This window comes from Scylla paramamosain, chromosome 13 (genome assembly GCF_035594125.1).
Source record: "Scylla paramamosain isolate STU-SP2022 chromosome 13, ASM3559412v1, whole genome shotgun sequence".
NCBI classification, from domain to species: Eukaryota; Metazoa; Arthropoda; class Malacostraca; order Decapoda; family Portunidae; genus Scylla; species Scylla paramamosain.
The window spans coordinates 10,990,106-11,009,179 of NC_087163.1; the positions used below are offsets into that span (position 1 = coordinate 10,990,106).

The 19,074-nt window shown below is 41.9% G+C and overlaps 1 protein-coding gene across 2 annotated transcripts in view; it reads right to left on the reverse strand.

The window, feature by feature from the left end:
* The window catches only part of LOC135106167 (pentraxin-4-like), a 165,311-nt gene extending 161,545 nt beyond the window's left edge, over positions 1-3,766 (reverse strand). For both annotated transcript variants that reach the window (XR_010271149.1, XM_064014955.1), the window contains exon 1: positions 3,686-3,766. Coding sequence is in view for 1 of the 2 variants with exons in the window: in XM_064014955.1 (XP_063871025.1) it covers positions 3,686-3,691 (6 nt within the window). In the remaining variant the exon portion in view is untranslated. The remainder of the gene's footprint in view (positions 1-3,685) is intronic.
* Between the last annotated feature and the right edge of the window lie 15,308 nt (positions 3,767-19,074).

Below are 19,074 nucleotides of genomic sequence, written 5' to 3' on the forward strand. Positions count from 1 at the left end.
GAACAACAAGTGGCCTGTCGTCCGGGCCGTCCTTGAAGCAGTAAAGACCATGGAATGGTAAATCTAAACAACAACTGGCCTGTCATTCTCAACACAACCTCCGAGAAGACAACAACCTCCTCTGCCACTGAAGAAGGGTCAAGGACCCGAAATCGCGATCTGGCGAAGATGATATCCTACGGGAAAATCATCAATATTCTTACCAAAGAGAATAAGACACTCCTTCGAGAAAAAGAAAACATGAAGAAAATCATAAACGCTGAACTCAGTATCACTTTCAAAGAAATATGTACAAGATAAAATCTCCAGCCCATTTATACAAATATATATATATATATATATATATATATATATATATATATATATATATATATATATATATATATATATATATATATATATATATATATATATATATATATATATATATATATATATATATATATATATATATATATATATACGAGGTGTGTCATTAAAGTTCCAGGACTGGTGCCACACAAGTTTTATTTCACATCCAGGCTACAAACTATAGGTTATCTCCTTCGAAGTAATCCCCCTGGCACCGCATGCACTTGTCCATCCTTCTCTGCCAGGCTTGCATGCACTGCTGGAAGGATTCTTGCGGGATGCTCCTCAGCTCCGTCGTCACGGCCTTTTTGATGTCGTCCGCATCATCAAAACGGGTCCCCTTCATGACCTCCTTGAGCTTGGGGAAGAGGAAGAAGTCGCACGGAGCGAGGTCAGGTGAGTAGGGCGGTTGCTCCAGCACGGCGATGTTCTTCTTGGCCAAGAACTCTCTGATGCTCAGGGCATTGTGAGCAGGCGCATTGTCGTGGTGAAGCAGCCACGAGTTGCCCTGCCACAACTCCCGCCTCTTCTCGCGCACTGCACGAAGCAGACGCCGCAGTACTTCTTTGTACACATGTTGGTTGACTGTCTGGCCCTGTGGCAAGAACTCGCAGTGGACGATGCCCCTCACATCGAAGAAAGCGATCAACATGACCTTGAAGCTGGACCTGGACTGCCTTGCTTTCTTCGGCCGTGGCGACGCCGGACTCTTCCATTGAAGGCTCTGGCGTTTGGTCTCCGGGTCGTACTCAAATACCCAGGACTCATCGCCGGTGATGACTCTCCTGAGCAAGTCTGGTTCAGTTTCCAGACGCTCGAGGATGTCCTGACACACCTGCATGCGTCGTCCCTTCTGGTCATCGTTCAGGAGTCTCGGCACCATCTTCGCACAGACTTTCCGCATGCCCAGATCTTCAGTGATAATCTTCCACACGCTGTTGTGGTTCATGCCAAGCTCATCTGCGATCTTTCGAACAGTCAACCGACGATCGTCACGCACCATCTGCTTGACACGCTCAACATTGGCCTCATTCCTGCTCGTTGAGGGTCTTCCACTCCTGGGGTCATCTTCCACGTCCTCCCGGCCCTCTTTGAACCTCTTGCACCACTCAAAAACACGTGAGCGTGACATTGTCTCATCCCCGTACACTTTTTGCAGCATACCCAGTGCTTCTGACGGCGTTTTCCCCAACTGCACCAAAAACTTCAAGTTTGTTCGCTGTTCAGCGCTCATTGTTAAACGACCTGCAACAGAGGACATGATTTTAAAAGCACGTAAGAAAAAGATTAGTGACTGTAGAGGGTTGGGAGCGCAGTTGTATACTCCAGAAGGATTACTTTGAAGGGGAAATATGGTGGTTTGTGGCTTGGGTTTGAAATTCATCTTTTAGGACACCAGTCCTGGAACTTTAATGACACACCTCGTATATATATATATATATATATATATATATATATATATAGTTTTTTCTAATCGTTTTATTTATTTATCTTTTTTTTTCATTTAACCAGGTAATAAATGTTTTAAGCTGCGGAACACCTTAAAGAACCTTCCCCCAGCGGCTGGGGGCGCTCTAATTTATAGACGAGTCGCAGACCCTGGTCATACGGAGCCCGCTTATGTGGCGCCGCCGTGATGGTTGCGGCAAGTGACATGTTGCTATAAATGACTCTATGTTTTCAATATGTGGAACTTTATCTTCATTCTGATCACACTATCGTGTTCACGAGGATTTTTCCTACGTAATGTAATAACATATTTCAGCATTCAATGATTAACTGTTGAAAACAGCGAGCATAGGTAAAACACATTATGAGCATTTAACATCTTCACAATTCAACTCGTCGTAATACCATTTTCTTTTTTTTTTTTTTTTTGTTTTGTTAAGTTTTTGTAATTCATCTTGATTCTACAGTCACTACTGAGTCTGATGGTGTCAACTAAAACTAGCTATCCCGTATATGAAGTGAGTTATTTCAAATAATTCGCGCATTTTGCGCACTCGAACTCGATCTGTAGTGTTGAGGCAATAGTTGCGCGAGTTGCGAGGCAGAAACTTTTCGTTCACATGCCGATAAATCGAAATAAGCAAAATACGGCAAAAGAGTGGGCCTAACAAAGAAATGTTATGAAATAATAACAGTGCATGGAGACCAGAAGTTATATTTGGGTTGAGTCAGACCTCATTTAGATTGTCATGTGGTTCTAGTCCCCATACTACAGTAAGAATATAGGTCTGTTACAATCAGTGCACAGAAGAATGGCAAAACATACATGGGATGAGAAGTATGCCTTGTGAAACAAAATTTAAGCTTTTGAATTCACATCCTCTAGAGAGGCGTAGATTAAGAGATCTGTTAGAGGTCTTTAAGTGGCATATGGGATGTAAAAAAAAAAAAAAAAAAAGCTGCAAAATTAATCCTTAGGGTAAGAAATCATGGTAGGACTATAAATAATTGGTTCAGGTTTTGTTACATTAAATTTAAAAACAAACAAAAGAAAATATATGTTTTCAAATAGAGTGGTAAATTAATGAAAGTAACCCGATAATCAGGTTGTTAGTTCCGAATCATTAAAAGAACTTAAAAAAGATCAGAAGTTTATGGATGGTGATCATAGGTGATATTGGTAGGTAGGTTTCATACCGGGCCTAATCGATTTATTACTTCCCTTATTTTCCTGTTTTTATGTTCACTTCTGGTTATCCTAACCTCCTAAAGCCTCCTAAGGAATCAAAACATTCGTACGCTGTAGCTGCCACATCTAGCTATGCTGCATGGTGATTATTGTTATGTCTTCTTCGACGTCTCTTCTTTGACTTTAATCGAAATATTGATAATCATGAAACAAACATAAAAGGGTTTAACACACACACACACACACACACACACACACACACACACACACACAGATATATATATATATATATAGAGAGAGAGAGAGAGAGAGAGAGAGAGAGAGAGAGAGAGAGAGAGAGAGAGAGAGAGAGAGAGAGAGAGAGAAATAAGTAAAATAAGCATAATGACTACTCGTATGTACGAGTATGAGTGTTTGCCAAAAATAGATATTACAAGAGTAGGGCAGGGAAGACTCATTCATTTTTTTCCTAATAATGGTCACATTAATGGGAAATTCACACCCATATCCACAAGCGCACGCGAACGCTCATGAGTTTGTGTATGTGTGTGTGTTTTATGCAAAGGTATAGTATTTCTACAAATAAATATTGCTTTTACTATTCGTTACAACTTGGATGTCAGTGAATCATAAGGGGACAGTATAAAATTTCTTTTAATTTCCCAACGAGACTCAAAACATGTTTAGCACTCTTACCTTCATTTCTGACAGACACTACCTTCTAGCTTACGTTTAGCGCACGACAACACACACACTGCCTTCCTAGCTGGCGTGCCGTAACAAACTTAGCTCTAGCGTGCAGGGAGTACCACGGGTCCCACCCATTCATTATCACTACACTACTTGCGCATGTCACACAATGTTATGTACGTATGTATGTACGTATATAAGGGACGACCATTCCATCCATTTCTCTCTCTCTCTCTCTCTCTCTCTCTCTCTCTCTCTCTCTCTCTCTCTCTCTCTCTCTCTCTCTCTCTCTCTCTCTCTCTCTCTCTCTCTCTATATATATATATATATATATATATATATATATATATATATATATATATATATATATATATATATATATATATATATATATATATATATATATATATATATATATATATATATATATATATATATATATATATATATATATATATATATATATATATATATATATATGCCGATATGATAATTACTCCAAGTGAGGTCTAAAGCACTGTTCAGGGGGTGCTGTGAACTTATCATTAAACCCAGCTGTGACCTCACTGAACGTTTCCCTTTGTGTCTCACAACACAAAGGGGCAGTCACAGCCTGCCCTCTAAAGACAGCTCTCTTCCTCCACACAAAACTACAAGCACATAATAACACACACACCCTACACTCAAAATTTAAAATCATCATGGCGACTCCTACACCAGCCTCGGAGTCCCCATGTGGGGAGGGGACCATAAATGTCCCCAGGTCGGACTGCCTTTCTGTCGACGACCCTAAGTATCTTGACACCTGCCCCAACTTTTTCTTCATTAACTTCTGCAACATTCGCGGTCTAAGATCTAATTTTCAATCTGTAGAACACCACCTCTCCTCTTCTAAACCTCATCTTCTTTTCCTCACTGAAACTCAGGTGTCTGAGGCAACTGACAGTAGCCTCTTTTTTGTTCCCTCCTACTTTCTCTATTCTCATTTTCGATCCAAAGCTGAATGCTGTGTTTATGTGCGCAATGACTTAACCTGCTCTCGTGCCCACGCTCTTGAATCTTCCGAGTTTTCCACCATCTGGCTACGACTACAGAGTCACTCTCATACTAAATTTATATGTGCTGTATACCTCTCACCTAACTCCTCTGACTATAAGAAATTCTTTGGCTACTTAACTTCTAAAGTGGAGCACATTCTGACTCTTCCCTTTTGCAGAGATCTCCATTCTTGGAGACTTCAATGTTCACCACCATCTTTGGCTTTCCTCTCCCTTCACTGACCATCCTGGTGAACTAGCCTACAACTTTGCTATCCTCCATGACCTAGAGCAATTGGTGCAACACCCTACTCGTATTCCTGACTGTCTTGGAGATACGCCCAACATTCTTGACCTTTTCCTGACCTCTAATCCTTCTGCTTATGCTGTCACCCTTTCTTCTCCACTGGGCTCCTCCGATCACAATCTCATATCTTTATCTTGTCCTATCGCTCCAATCTCTCCTCAGGATCCCCTAAGCGAAGGTGCCTCTGGCGTTTTGCCTCTACTAGCTGGGGGGACTTGAGGAGGTATCTTGCTGATTTTCCTTGGAATGACTACTGCTTCCGTGTCAGAGACCCGTCTTTGTGTGCTAATCGCATAACAGAGGTGATAGTGTCTGGCATGGAGGCGTACATTCCTCACTCTTTTTCTCGTCCTGAACTTTCTAAACCTTGGTTTAACACAGCTTGTTCTCGTGCTTTACATGATAGAGAGGTGACCCACAAAAGGTACTTAAGCCTTCCATCACCAGAATCTCATGCACTTTATATTTCTGCCCAGAACCATGCCAAGTCTGTTCTCCAACTAGCCAAAAACTCCTTCATTAACAGAAAATGTCAAAACCTTTCAAAATCTAACTCCCCTCGTGATTTCTGGCATCTAGCCAAAAATATTTCCAATAACTTTGCTTCTTTCTCTTTCCCTCCTCTATTTCAACCAGATGGCACCACTGCTATCACATCTATTTCTAAAGCTGAACTCTTTGCTCAAACCTTTGCTAAAAACTCTACCTTGGACGATTCTGGGCTTGTTCCTCCCTCTCCTCCACCCTCTGACTACTTCATGCCACCTATTAAAATTCTTCGCAATGATGTTTTCCATGCCCTCGCTGGCCTAAATCCTCGGAAGGCTTATGGACCTGATGGGGTCCCTCCTATTGTTCTACGAAATGGTGCCTCCGTGCTTGCACCTTGCCTAGTCAAACTCTTTCAGCTCTGTCTGTCAACATCTACCTTTCCTTTTTGCTGGAAGTTTGCCTACATTCAACCTGTTCCTAAAAAGGGTGACCGTTCTAATCCCTCAAACTACCGTCCTATTGCTTTAATTTCCTGCCTATCTAAAGTTTTTGAATCTATCCTCAACAGGAAGATTCTTAAACATCTATCCCTTCACAACCTTCTATCTGATCACCAGTATGGGTTCCGTCAAGGCCGCTCTACTAGTGATCTTCTGGCTTTCCTTACTGAGTCTTGGTCATCCTCTTTTAGAGATTTTGGTGAAACTTTTGCTGTTGCCTTGGATATATCAAGAGCTTTTGATAGAGCCTGGCACAAAGCTTTGATTTCAAAACTACCCTCCTACGGTTTCTATCCTTCTCTCTGTAACTTCATCTTAAGTTTCCTTCCTAACCGTTCTATTGCTGCTGTGGTAGACGGTCACTGTTCTTCTCCTAAATCTATTAACAGTGGTGTTCCTCAGGGTTCTGTCCTGTCACCCACTCTCTTCTTATTATTCATTAATGATCTTCTAAACCAAACTTCTTGTCCTATCCACTCCTACGCTGATGATACCACCCTGCACTTTTCCACGTCTTTTCATAGGCGTCCAACCCTTCAGGAGGTAAACATATCACGCAGGGAAGCCACAGAACGCTTGACTTCTGATCTTTCTAAAATTTCTGATTCGGGTAGAGCAAACTTCGTTTTGTTCAATGCCTCAAAAACTCAATTCCTCCATCTGTCAACTCGACACAAAATTCCAGACAACTATCCCCTCTTCTTCAATGACAATCAACTGTCCCCCTCTTTTACACTGAACATCCTCAGTCTGTCCTTTACTTATAATCTGAACTGGAAAATTCACATCTCATCTCTAGCTAAAACAGCTTCTATGAAGTTAGGTGTTCTGAGACGTCTCCACCAGTTTTTCTCACCCCCCAGCTGCTAACTCTGTACAAGGGCCTTATCCGTCCATGTATAGAGTATGCTTCACATGTCTGGGGGTGTTCCACTCATACTGCTCTTCTAGACAGGGTGGAATCAAAAGCTTTTCGTCTCATCAACTCCTCTCCTCTAACTGACTGTCTTCAGCCTCTCTCTCACCGCCGCAATGTTGCATATCTAGCTGTCTTCTACCGCTATTTTCATGCTAACTGCTCTTCTGATCTTGCTAACTGCATGCCTCCCCTCCTTCCGCGGCCTCGCCACACAAGACTTTCTTCTTTCTCTCACCCTTATTCTGTCCACCTCTCTAACGCAAGAGTTAGCCAGTATTCTCAATCATTCATCCCTTTCTCTGATAAACTCTGGAACTCCCTGCCTGCTTCTGTATTTCCACCTTCCTATGACTTGAATTCCTTCAAGAGGGAGGTTTCAAGACACTTATTCATGAATTTTTAACCACTGCTTTGACCCTTTTATGGGACTGGCATTTCAGTGGGCATATTTTTTTTTATTGGATTTTTGTTGCCCTTGGCCAGTGTCCTTCCTACATAAAAAAAAAAAAAATGCCAGACACTATCACCTCTGTTATGCGCTCGGCACACAAAGACGGGTCTCTGACACGGAAGCAGTAGTCATTCCGGGGAAAATCAGCAAAATACCTCCTCAGGTCACCCAACTATCAGATGCACCTCCGCTTAGGGGGATTCTGAGGAGGAATTGGAGCAATAGGACAAGATACAGATATAATATTGTGATCAGAGGATTCCAATGGAGAAGAGAGTGTAACAGCATAACCAGAAGGATTAGAGGTTAGGAAAGGGTCAAGAATGTTGGGCGTATCTCCAAGACGGTCAGAAACACAAGTAGAGTGTTGCACCAATTGCTGAAGGCCGTGGAGGATAGTAAAGTTAAAGGCTAGTTCACTAGGATGGTCACTGAAAGGAGAGGAAAGCCAAAGCTGGTGATGAACATTGAAGTCTCCAAGAATGGAGATCTCTGCAAAAGGGAAGAGTCAGAATGTTCTCCACTTTGGAAGTTAAGTAGTCAAAGAATTTCTTATAGTTAGAGAATTTAGGTGAGAGGTATACAGCATAGATTTATTTAGTTTGAGAGTGACTCTAGTCGTAGCCAGATGGTGGAAAACTCGGATGATTCAAGAGCAGGTTAAGTCGTTGCACACATAGATGCAACATCCAGCTTTGGATTGAAAATAATGATAGAGAAAGTAAGAGGGAACAGAAAAGGGGCTACTGTCAGTTGCCTCAGACACCTGTGTTTCAGTGAGGAAAATAAGATGAAGTTTAGTAGAGGAGAGGTGGTGTTCTCCAGATTGAAAACTAGATCTTATATAGTGAATGTTACAGAAGTTAATGAAGAAAAAGTTGACGGGTCGATACCGGAACAGCAGTCCGATCTGGGGACATTTGTGGTCCCCTGCCCAGATGGGGACTCCAAGGATGGGGTAGAAGTCTCCATGATAATTTTGAATTTTGAGTGAAGGATGTGTGTGTAATCAGGTGCTTATAGTTTTGTGTAAAGGAAGAGAGTTGTCTTTAGATTTGGCATGAAAACGTTTTTTTTTTTTTTTCTTTCATATGTACCAGGATTTATATACGGGTATGTTAACTGTATATAACTTAAATGGATAAAGTAAGGTAATATAGAGAGGAAAAAAGTAGTATTCGTCCCAAGGCGATACATCCCAAACTCTAGATAATCTCCATAGTATTCAGTTCGTTCTTGTATATTTATTGCTCTCTTTTGGATGATTGTGGCTAAAAATGATCCTAATATTTTATTAGTTGGTTGGATAACATACAATTGACAAGTTTTTTTTTTTTTTTTATTTCAGTTGACCGCTTTTATGTGTAAAATTAAGTTGGCTTGTAAATCTGGCAGTTTTTTTTTCAGACCACAGCGAACGCCCCAGTTGGCGCTTGGGGTCCTGTTAAACTTAATGAATAAAGCTATCTTCACAGTGATAACAAATTAACTTATTTGCTGGTTTTTTACTTATTGTTGTAGGAAAATTATTAATCAGAAATTCTGTTTTTAAATAATAAACGTAAATTTTATCTTCCACCAAAACCTCACCTTCCGCCAAACTAGTGCTCAGTTTTGAAAATCAGTGTAAAATATAATCTCTAGAAATTTTTTGCCTCTATATTCTTAACCGTGCTGTGGCAAGGATCCATAGACACCTCACTTGATTTAGTTCCTAACATTATAACTTTAATTCTTAAAGCAACCTTAAAAACTAGCCTAAGTTCTAAGGATACAAATCCTGGCATTACGCTCTTATATATCCATCACTAATCTACCAACAAAGAAGGGCTCCACTTTTCTTGGTACCAAGTTTCCATGTTCAAATTGTCCTAATGAAACCTCTCACCGTACTCGGCACCGACTGCTCCAATATTTGTAAGGAAAAAGTCGAAGTGAGAGTCCAAGAAGTTGATTTTGAGGCTTATATTCAATTTGTATGATGTCAGTAGATCTTGCACACAGCCTGAATTGTTTTCTGAGCTGTGATCCCCATAATACTCTCTGCAAACTCTCTTAAATGCATTTTTTTTTTTTTATCAACATCATTGAGCTCATCAGACTTTAGCCTCGCATCAGCTCCCTAATCTATAGTCCAACAAAAATAACTTCCTTGATTTATGTTGCGTCGCCGTAACCTTGATTTATGTTATTTACTCCAGGAAATTATTATTATTATTATTTATTTATTTATTTTTTTTAATATGTGAATCCCTTGTCAGTTCTATTCATACCTTAACGAAATTCTTCATCAACCATAACTTGATATGAAAAGAAGGAGGATACATAAATTCCCTCATGATCAACATGTGTCATGTTACCCATCCCTTTTTAACTCAGATAGACTAGCTAGATTTATGATTTCAAAAGTTTTATTCAGTTCGTAGAAATTTGAAGTTATCTTCAAATTTCAGGGCCCATATTCTACATAGTTTTTATGGTCGATCATAGTTAACCGTCATAGCTAACAGAATTTATGACCGTCAGTCTTATGGCCGTCAGAAGTCATCGGTCATATTTCATTTACCGTCTGCTGCTAGAATGCACGCTCACAATTTGTCAACTTTAAATTTATGGAATGAAATAAGTTTTTGACGTTTATTTCTTGGATTTTTTTTTTATTTCATATTACGACTTTTGGGAAAGTTAGACAGTGTATCAAATCAAAATAAACACAATTGTATAGAAGATTACGTCCGACAGCCCAATACACGCAGGCCGCTCAAGGCGAACAAAGTTTGTTTATGTTTAGGAAAACTGATCGTACCGGTCTCGGCAATTATTTATAATAATACTTTATCGCCTAAAAGAAGGACATCATTTACTCATAGTCACTAATATTTATTGTTATATTTATAATATAAAACAACTGGGGATCGTGTTATGGTACCTATGATGTAGGTTCACTTGAAGTCTATCCAGAACTCAGGATCCGCGCATGCCTGAGCAGCATGCCAGATATACGGTTCGATGCCTCATTTGCGCCCTGCCATAAGGGAGTGAACATCTTCCTGCTCTGAGGATGAATTCGGTAGATTCGGCTCATTGTTTCTTGGGATTGTTTGAATACTCAAAAACATAATTTTCGTGTCTCATGCTATTGTTCTTACAGTTTATGTGATCTTCGTTGCCTCAATAAAGTCTTTTGGTTTCCAGTGGACCACACTCGATAAGGAACGAATTCGCCTGTAAACACTCTTATTACCTCTGGGCTTTCGCCATGTTTAGTGTTTACAAGCAAATTCGTCCCTTGCCGATTGTGGTCCATTGGAAACCAAAAGAAGACTTTATTGAGGCAACGAAGATCACATAAAATAAAAAGTAAGAACAATAGCATTAGACACAAAAATTATGTATCTGAGTATTCAAATTGTCCCAAGAAATGATGCTCCGAATATATCATCTACCGAATTCATACTCAGAGCAGCAGGGCAACGTTCACTCCTTGACGGTAGGGTGCAAATAAGGCATCGAACCGTACATTTGGCATGCTGTTCACGCATGCGCTGATCCCGAGTTCTGGATACACATCGAGTGAACCTACAACGGCCATGTTGTCATGATCTTGACAGACTTCTGACCGTCATGAGCGTCACGAGCGACGCTAAGACAGGGTGAACTCTCATAGCATTTTATGACCGATAATAGGAATTTATGGACGATCATGAGAGTCTATGACAGAGTTATGTCTGAAATGCGCCATTTTCTTTCGCTATAACCGACTGACTTAGCTAGAACAGCTTGTAGAATACGGCCTCAATAGCTTAACTGGAGCATAGCCCACACAGCAGAAAGTAAAAGGAGTATTGCGGAACAGAAAAACTGTCATACAGAAAATTATTTTAGATTTTGCATGCAAAAATACATAAGAAACAGGTATTTTTTTTCTTCGGACAATTTTCTATTGTTAAAAGATACAATAATCTTCAAATATGAAACAATACATAGGTAAGGCAAATATTTAAAGAAAAATAAAGAGGACGCATTCATTTCTTGATCCGGTAACAGGTGTTTCCCCTTTACCTGTGTTTTCTAATCAGTGCCAATGCCAGTGACCTCTCCCCCTCCCCAACCGACACAGTAACACTCCACATACATTTCTTCTTTCCTCCTTCATAATTCCCTTGAGAAAGGAGGATCCCTGAGTTGAAGATCATGTGTCTCTTTCTTTGTAGTGTATGCAGCATTACTAAAAGCAGTACTGTAAGTCAGTGACGTAAGAGCATAAATTAATTCTGTCGTCCAATATTTATAAAATTGTGATAAAAGAAATTAATGAGATCGAATAATCTTAATACAGCCGGACTGTCCTTTCAGTTATTTTCTTTGGTGTTTAACCAAACTTCGTGTCCGATCCACTCCTATGCTGATATTATAACCGTGCACTTTTTCACATCTTTTCGTAGACGTCCAACCCTTCAGAAAGTAAACAGATCGTGCAGGGAAACCACAGAACGCCTGTCTTCTGATCTCTAAAATTCTATCAAAAATTTCTTATTAGGGCAGAGCAAACTTACTATTGATCAATGCTTCAAAAACTCTTCGTCAATGACACTCAGCTGTCCCCCTCTCCTACACTGAGCATCCATGGTCTGTCCTTTACTTATAATCTAAACTGGAAATTTCACATCTCACCTCTAGCTAAAACAGGTTCTATGAAGTTCGGCATTCTGAGTCATCTCCGCCAGTTTTTCTCAACAGCACCCCCCGCTGCTAACTTTGTACAAGGGCCTTATCCGTTCATGTAAGGACTATGGTTCACATATTTGGAGGGTTCCTCTCATACAACTCTTTTAGACTGGATGGAATCTAAAGCTTTTCGTTTTATTAACTCTCCTTTAACTGACTTTTAGTCTTCAGCCCCCCCCCCTCTCTCTCTCTCTCTCTCTCTCTCTCTCTCTCTCTCTCTCTCTCTCTCTCTCTCTCTCTCTCTCTCTCTCTCTCTCTCTCTCTCTCTTTTTTTTTTTATTTAAACATAGGTACATGATCACCCGAAGGCGCACTGCCGTGTGCAACCTATTTTAGGGGTGGGACACAACACGCAGATATAAATATAAAGATATATACATATATATACATTCTTTATGGACTTAAGTTAATATTGTTAGTAGGGGGGTTGGGAACGAGCCCCTCCAGTGGTGTGCTGCTAACTTCACGTCCTGGGTATCCATCCCCCTGATATGAAGGACGGAGGACGCGAAGACGTTCCACAGTCTGGAGACTCGCCCCCAAAAGGTGCGCTGGTGTTGGCTGGAGCGGGAACGCGGCACTTCCACTGAGTCACCACTGGATAACACCGTTCTCGTGTCCCGCGTGGTGACTCTGGTGGGCAGCCGTGGTCCCGCCAGATGTGGCACACCCTGCACCTGTGCCTTGTGGAACACCACGAGGGCCGCCACGTCCCTGCGGTGTTCTAGCGTGTCGACGGGAGCCTCAGGATGGGCTGGGGCACCTGCTGCTTCCACCAGTCGCAGCGCCCGTCGCTGGATGCCGTCGAGCTTGCTGATGTGTGTGGCAGCACAGGACATCCAGGAGAGGGAGGCATACTCTAAATAAGGCCGTATCTGGGCCTTGTAGAGCAAGAGCCTCCCTCTCCTGTCGAGCAAGTTGGCCACCCTCCTCAAGGAGGAGACTCGGTGTGAGGCCTTAAGGGCAATGTGTTTGACGTGGCGGTCAAACCGCAGCCCTCGATCCACCTCAACCCCCAGAATCTTGACGGACTCCTGGAGTTCGAGAGGAAGGCCACCAAAGCTTAGCCCTCCCTCCACTGCTGGCTCGGCAGCGGGGGATCGAGAAACTACCATTGCCTGTGTCTTCTCCGGAGCAAAGGTCACCTGCCAGCGTGCCCCCCATTCCTGTATCACCCCAAGCTGCTGATTGATCTCTTCAGCAGCACGCACACTTTCGTGTCGAGGGTAGGTACAGGAGAGAGTGCAATCGTCAGCATAAGCTGAGACCGCCGGCAGCTGTCGGAGAAGATCGTCCACGTAGATGTTCCACAGGACTGGCCCCAGCACCGAGCCCTGTGGCACTGACGCTCTCACCGGGAGGGACTCGGACGCTTGCCCATTGACAACGACCTGGAGGGTCCTTCCTTGGAGGTAGTCGCCAAGGAGCTAAAGGAGGTCATCCTGGATCCCCTTTGCCCTCAACTTTTCCAGAAGGCCCCCATGCCAGACCCTGTCGAAGGCGCCTGCTATATCCAGGGCCACCACAACAGAGTCGAGGCCGCCGTCAAGGGCGTCCTGCCAGCCCCCGGTGAGGAGCATGAGGAGATCGGAGGTGGAGAGGAGGTCTGAGAGGAGGTAATTGTCCTGGAGGTGGCGACACACCACATCTGCCACCACCCTCTCGAACACTTTCCCCACCACAGAGAGCAGGGAGATGGGTCGATAATTTTTTGGGTCAGACCTGGAGCTCCTCTTGTGTACGGGAACTACCCGGGCCTCTTTCCACACTAAGGGCCAGGTATTTTCCCATAAGCAGGCAGAGAAGACTGTGGTGAGGGGTACAGCCAGCTCGCGGGCACATTGTTTCAAGACGTGCGGGCTGATGTTGTCAAGACCGGTAGCTTTTTGTACATCGAGCCCTTGCAGCAGACGCTCGACAAGCCCCTGCGTCACCTCCACCTTGGTTACAGTCTCTCTGCATTGCTGCTCCAGAAGAGGCGGTGACCTTTCAGGGTCGTCCACCTCCATCTTCCCGGCGAAAAGGGTGGCCAGCAGCTGGGCTTTGTCCTTGCTGCTGGTGGCCACCGTTCCGTCGGGCCTTGTGAGAGGAGGGACAGTGTCTTGACGGTTGAGGCCCTGTCTGCCCTTAACAAGGGACCACCAAGTCTTGTTGCTCACTCCAGGGCCTCCTAGCTGGCGCCGCAGGTCCTCCTCCCACCTCCCTACCGCCCACCGGCAGGTCGTCACCATCCTCTTGCAGGCCGCACGATGTAGGTCTTTGTTGCGCCGAGTAGGACTCTGCTTGTAGCGGAGCCACGCAGAATACTTCGCCTCGGCGGCAACGCGGCAGCGATAGCCAAACCAAGGCTGGTCCGTTGGTCTGGCGGTCTCTCTCTCTCTCTCTCTCTCTCTCTCTCTCTCTCTCTCTCTCTCTCTCTCTCTCTCTCTCTCTCTCTCTCTCTCTCTCTCTCTCTCTCCGCAGTACTGCATCTCTTGCTACCCTTTACCGTTATTTTAACGTTAACTACTCGTGATCTTGCGAAGTGTATGCCTTCCCTTCTGCGATCTCGCTGCACAAGATTTTCTTCTCTCACCCCTATTCTGTCAACCTCCCCAATGCAAGAGTTGACCCATATTCTCATTCATCCCTTTATCTGGTAAACTCTGAAACTCCCTGCCTGCTTTTGTATTTCCTCCTTCCTATGACTTGAACTCTTTGAAGAGAGAGGTTTCAAGACACTTATTTTTTTGCTGTTTAATCATTGTATTTGTTATTGCTTTGGGAAATGACATTTAAGTGTGCACTTTTTTTTTATATTCAAATTTTTTTGTTGCTCTTGGCTAGTGGCCTTAATGCAAGAAAAAAATGTATGAATTTATTCATGTATTTATTTATTTATTATTTATTAATCTATATATTTTATTTTAATTTATTGTATTATTTATTTTTTTTATTTACCTATTTAATTTTTTGAATTTTTTTTGTCTGTATGTCAATCTGTCTGTGATAAGTAACAAATATTATCCTCATATGGTCTTACTCATGCAGCTATTTATTTATTTATTTTTCTTCACCCTTGTCTTCTTCGAGCAATATCGAGCAATATTAAAGAAAGAGTAAGGTAAATGAGCGTTGTTTAACCGACATACGATAATTGTATCGTCCCACCGATGGCACTACATTTACCGTCGTGTTATCGCTGCTACGAACATATACTAGAAATAGTATATCCTCCTCCCGTCCTGCCTCCTAAAGAAAGGGGATATGGGCTGAAGGAGTTACATCTTGCAGTGTTGGATGTTTATTTCATATATAGATGAGGTGATACAGAGTGTGCTTGCTGCATAGTCTAGCTCTGAACTGCCACCTACTCCTCTCTGCCTCCGATGGGGAGGTCAGTCTATGTTTATATGCTACAGATATATAAACAGATCCACGTGGGAGTTAACAATGGCGAATATCAAAGGCGAGGAAAACATAGACGGGAGGATTAACATAGGCCTATGTGATAATCCAAGGGAGGAAAGGGAAAGAGATATATGCGCAGGTGCTTTCCAGGTGTTTCCTAGATCCACGTGGTGTGTTGTGAGGTGAGAGTTGCCACCTGGTAGAAGTGAGAAATGTCACATTCCCCAGAGTACGAATTAGTATTATTATTATTATTATTATTAGTAGTAGTAGTAGCAGTAGTAGTATTTTCCTTTCATAGTAGTAGTAGTAGTAGTAGTAGTAGTAGTATTTTCCTTTCACAGTAGTAGTAGTAGTAGTAGTAGCAGCAGTAGTAGTATTTTCCTTTCACAGTAGTAGTAGTAGTAGTAGGAGCCATGTCGTCGCATGGATGAGGTGCCGTCTCTCATTCTCCCTCCTCAGATCTGCCCTCCTGTGTCTCAGGGGGACAAGGCATTCCACTCCCATACCTGCAGACTTAGGAGGCCTCGACTGCGAGGCTACAGTGGTGGAGAGTGGCATAAGAGTAGATAGAGTAGAGGTAGAATGAATTTATAGTTAACAACTAATGTTTATATCATAGAGTATTAGATATGGTTGGATGCCACAGTCATTAGCGGGAGCTGGGGCTAATGACCTCCAAGTAATGGAGCCCCTAACTGACACATCAATAAACATGGGGTGGAGGTATTAGTAGTAAAGTAGTAGTAGAAAAAAAAAAGTAGTAGTAGTAGTAGCAGCAGTAGTAGTATTTTCCTTTCACAGTAGTAGTAGTAGTAGTAGTAGTAGTAGTAGTAGTAGTAGTAGTAGCAGTAGTAGTATTTTCCTTTCACAGTAGTAGTAGTAGTAGTAGTAGTAGTAGTAGTAGTAGTAGTAGTAGTAGTATTTTCCTTTCACAGTAGGAGTAGTAGTGGTAGCAGTAGTAGTATTTTCCTTTCACAGTTGTAGTAGTAGTAGTAGCAGTAGTAGTATTTTCCTTTCACAGTAGTAGTAGTAGTAGTAGTAGCAGTAGTAGTATTTTCCTTTCACAGTAGTAGTAGTAGTAGTAGTAGTAGTAGTAGTAGTAGTAGCAGTAGTAGTATTTTCCTTTCACAGTAGTAGTAGTAGTAGTAGTAGTAGTAGTAGCAGTAGTAGTATTTTCAATTCACAGTAGTAGTAGTAGTAGTAGCAGTAGCAGTAGTAGTATTTTCCTTTCACAGTAGTAGTAGTAGTAGTAGTAGTAGTAGCAGTAGTAGTATTTTCCTTTCACAGTAGTAGTAGTAGTAGTAGCAGTAGCAGTAGTAGTATTTTCCTTTCACAGTAGTAGTAGTAGTAGTAGTAGCAGTAGTAGTATTTTCCTTTCACAGTAGTAGTAGTAGTAGTAGTAGTAGTAGTAGCAGTAGTAGTATTTTCCTTTCACAGTAGTAGTAGTAGCAGTAGCAGTAGTAGTATTTTCCTTGCACAGTGGTAGTAGTAGTAGTAGCAGTAATAGTATTTTCCTTTCACAGTAGTAGTAGTAGTAGTAGTAGCAATAGTAGTATTTTCCTTTCACAGTAGTAGTAGTAGTAGTAGTAGTAGCAGTAGTAGTATTTTACCTTCACTTAAGCTAGATTCCTGGCGCCTAGGCGCGTTTGTTAGCTCGCAGCTGATTGGCTCCACCGTTCTATCGTTAGCGCTCACATCAAGCCACATTTTGCATGCTCGAGCGAGAAATATTTCTGTTTCATGCCATAACTCACTTCATATACGGGATAACCGGTTTTGATTGACACCATCTGACTCAGCAGTGACTGTAGAATCAAGATGTATTGTAAAATTTTGACAAAACAAAGAAAATGGTATTACGACGAGTTGAACTGTGAAGATATTAAAAAATGTTTATAACATGTTTTACTTACAGTCGCTTTTATCAACAGCTTTGTTCAGTCATTGAATGCTGAAATATAGTATTACATTACGTAGAAAAAAAACTCGTGAACACGATCGTGTGATCAGAATGCAGATAAAACTTCACATATTGAACACACAGAATCATTTGCCGCAACCATCAATTGTTGGCGTGATGGTTGGTGGTAGGTGAGGGTCCAGGGGAAGGACAGGACAGCAACGACAAAGTGGGAACATTCCAGAATTGTGTGTGTGTGTGTGTGTGTGTGTGTGTGTGTGTGTGTGTGTGTGTGTGTGTGTGTGTGTGTGTGTGTGTGTGTGTGTGTGTGTGTGTGTGTGTTTTTATGTAAGAAGGATACTGGCCAAGGGCAACAAAAAAAAAAAAAAAATGCCCACTGAAATGCCAGTCCCATAAAAGGGTCAAGGCAGTGGTCAAAAATTGGTGGATAAGTGTCTTGAAACCTCCCTCTTGAAGGAATTCAAGTCATAGGAAGGTGGAAATACAGAAGCAGGCAGGGAGTTCCAGAGTTTACCAGAGAAAGGGATGAATGATTGAAAATACTGGTTAACTCTTGCGTTAGAGAGGTGGACAGAATAGGGGTGAGAGAAAGAAGAAAGTCTTGTGCAGCGAGGCCGCGGAAGGAGGGGAGGCATGCAGTTAGCAAGATCAGAAGAGCAGTTAGCATGAAAATAGCGGTAGAAGACAGCTAGATATGCAACACTGCGGCGGTGAGAGAGAGGCTGAAGACAGTCAGTTAGAGGAGAGGAGTTGATTAGACGAAAAGCTTTTGATTCCACCCTGTCTAGAAGAGCAATATGAGTGGAACCCCCCCAGACATGTGAAGCATACTCCATACATGGACGGATAAGGCCCTTGTACAGAGTTAGCAGCTGGGGGGCTGAGAAAAACTGGCGGAGACGTCTCAGAACACCTAACTTCATAGAAGCTGTTTTAGCTAGAGATGAGATGTGAAGTTTCCAGTTCAGATTATAAGTAAAGGACAGACCGAGGATGTTCAGTGTAGAAGAGGGGGACAGTTGAGTGTCATTAAAGAAGAGGGGATAGTTGTCTGGAAGGTTGTGTCGAGTTGATAGATGGAGGAATTGAGTTTTTGAGGCACTGAACAATACCAAGTTTGCTCTGCCCCAATCAGAAATTTTAGAAAGATCAGAAGTCAGGCGTTCTGTGGCTTCCCTGCGTGCTATGTTTACCTCCTGAAGGGTTGGACGTCTATGAAAAGACGTGGAAAAGTGCAGGGTGGTATCATCAGCGTAGGAGTGGATAGGACAAGAAGTTTGGTTTAGAAATATATATATATATATATATATATATATATATATATATATATATATATATATATATATATATATATATATATATACAGAGAGAGAGAGAGAGAGAGAGAGAGAGAGAGAGAGAATTATGCATTCATGGGTTGCCTGGGATTGAGAGATTGTTAGACAAAATTTGTCTCACAGTACTTCATCTTTCATGAATTAATTCCATTTAAACTTGTAATAAAAGTTTGTTGAAGAGAAGTGTATTAGAATAGCCTCCATCATATGAAATACCTTTGCTATTCTGAAGAAAAGATGCATATTTTCATTGTACAATTCTTTTGGTAGTTTTTTTTTATTTTGCTATATATTTATTTATTTATTTATT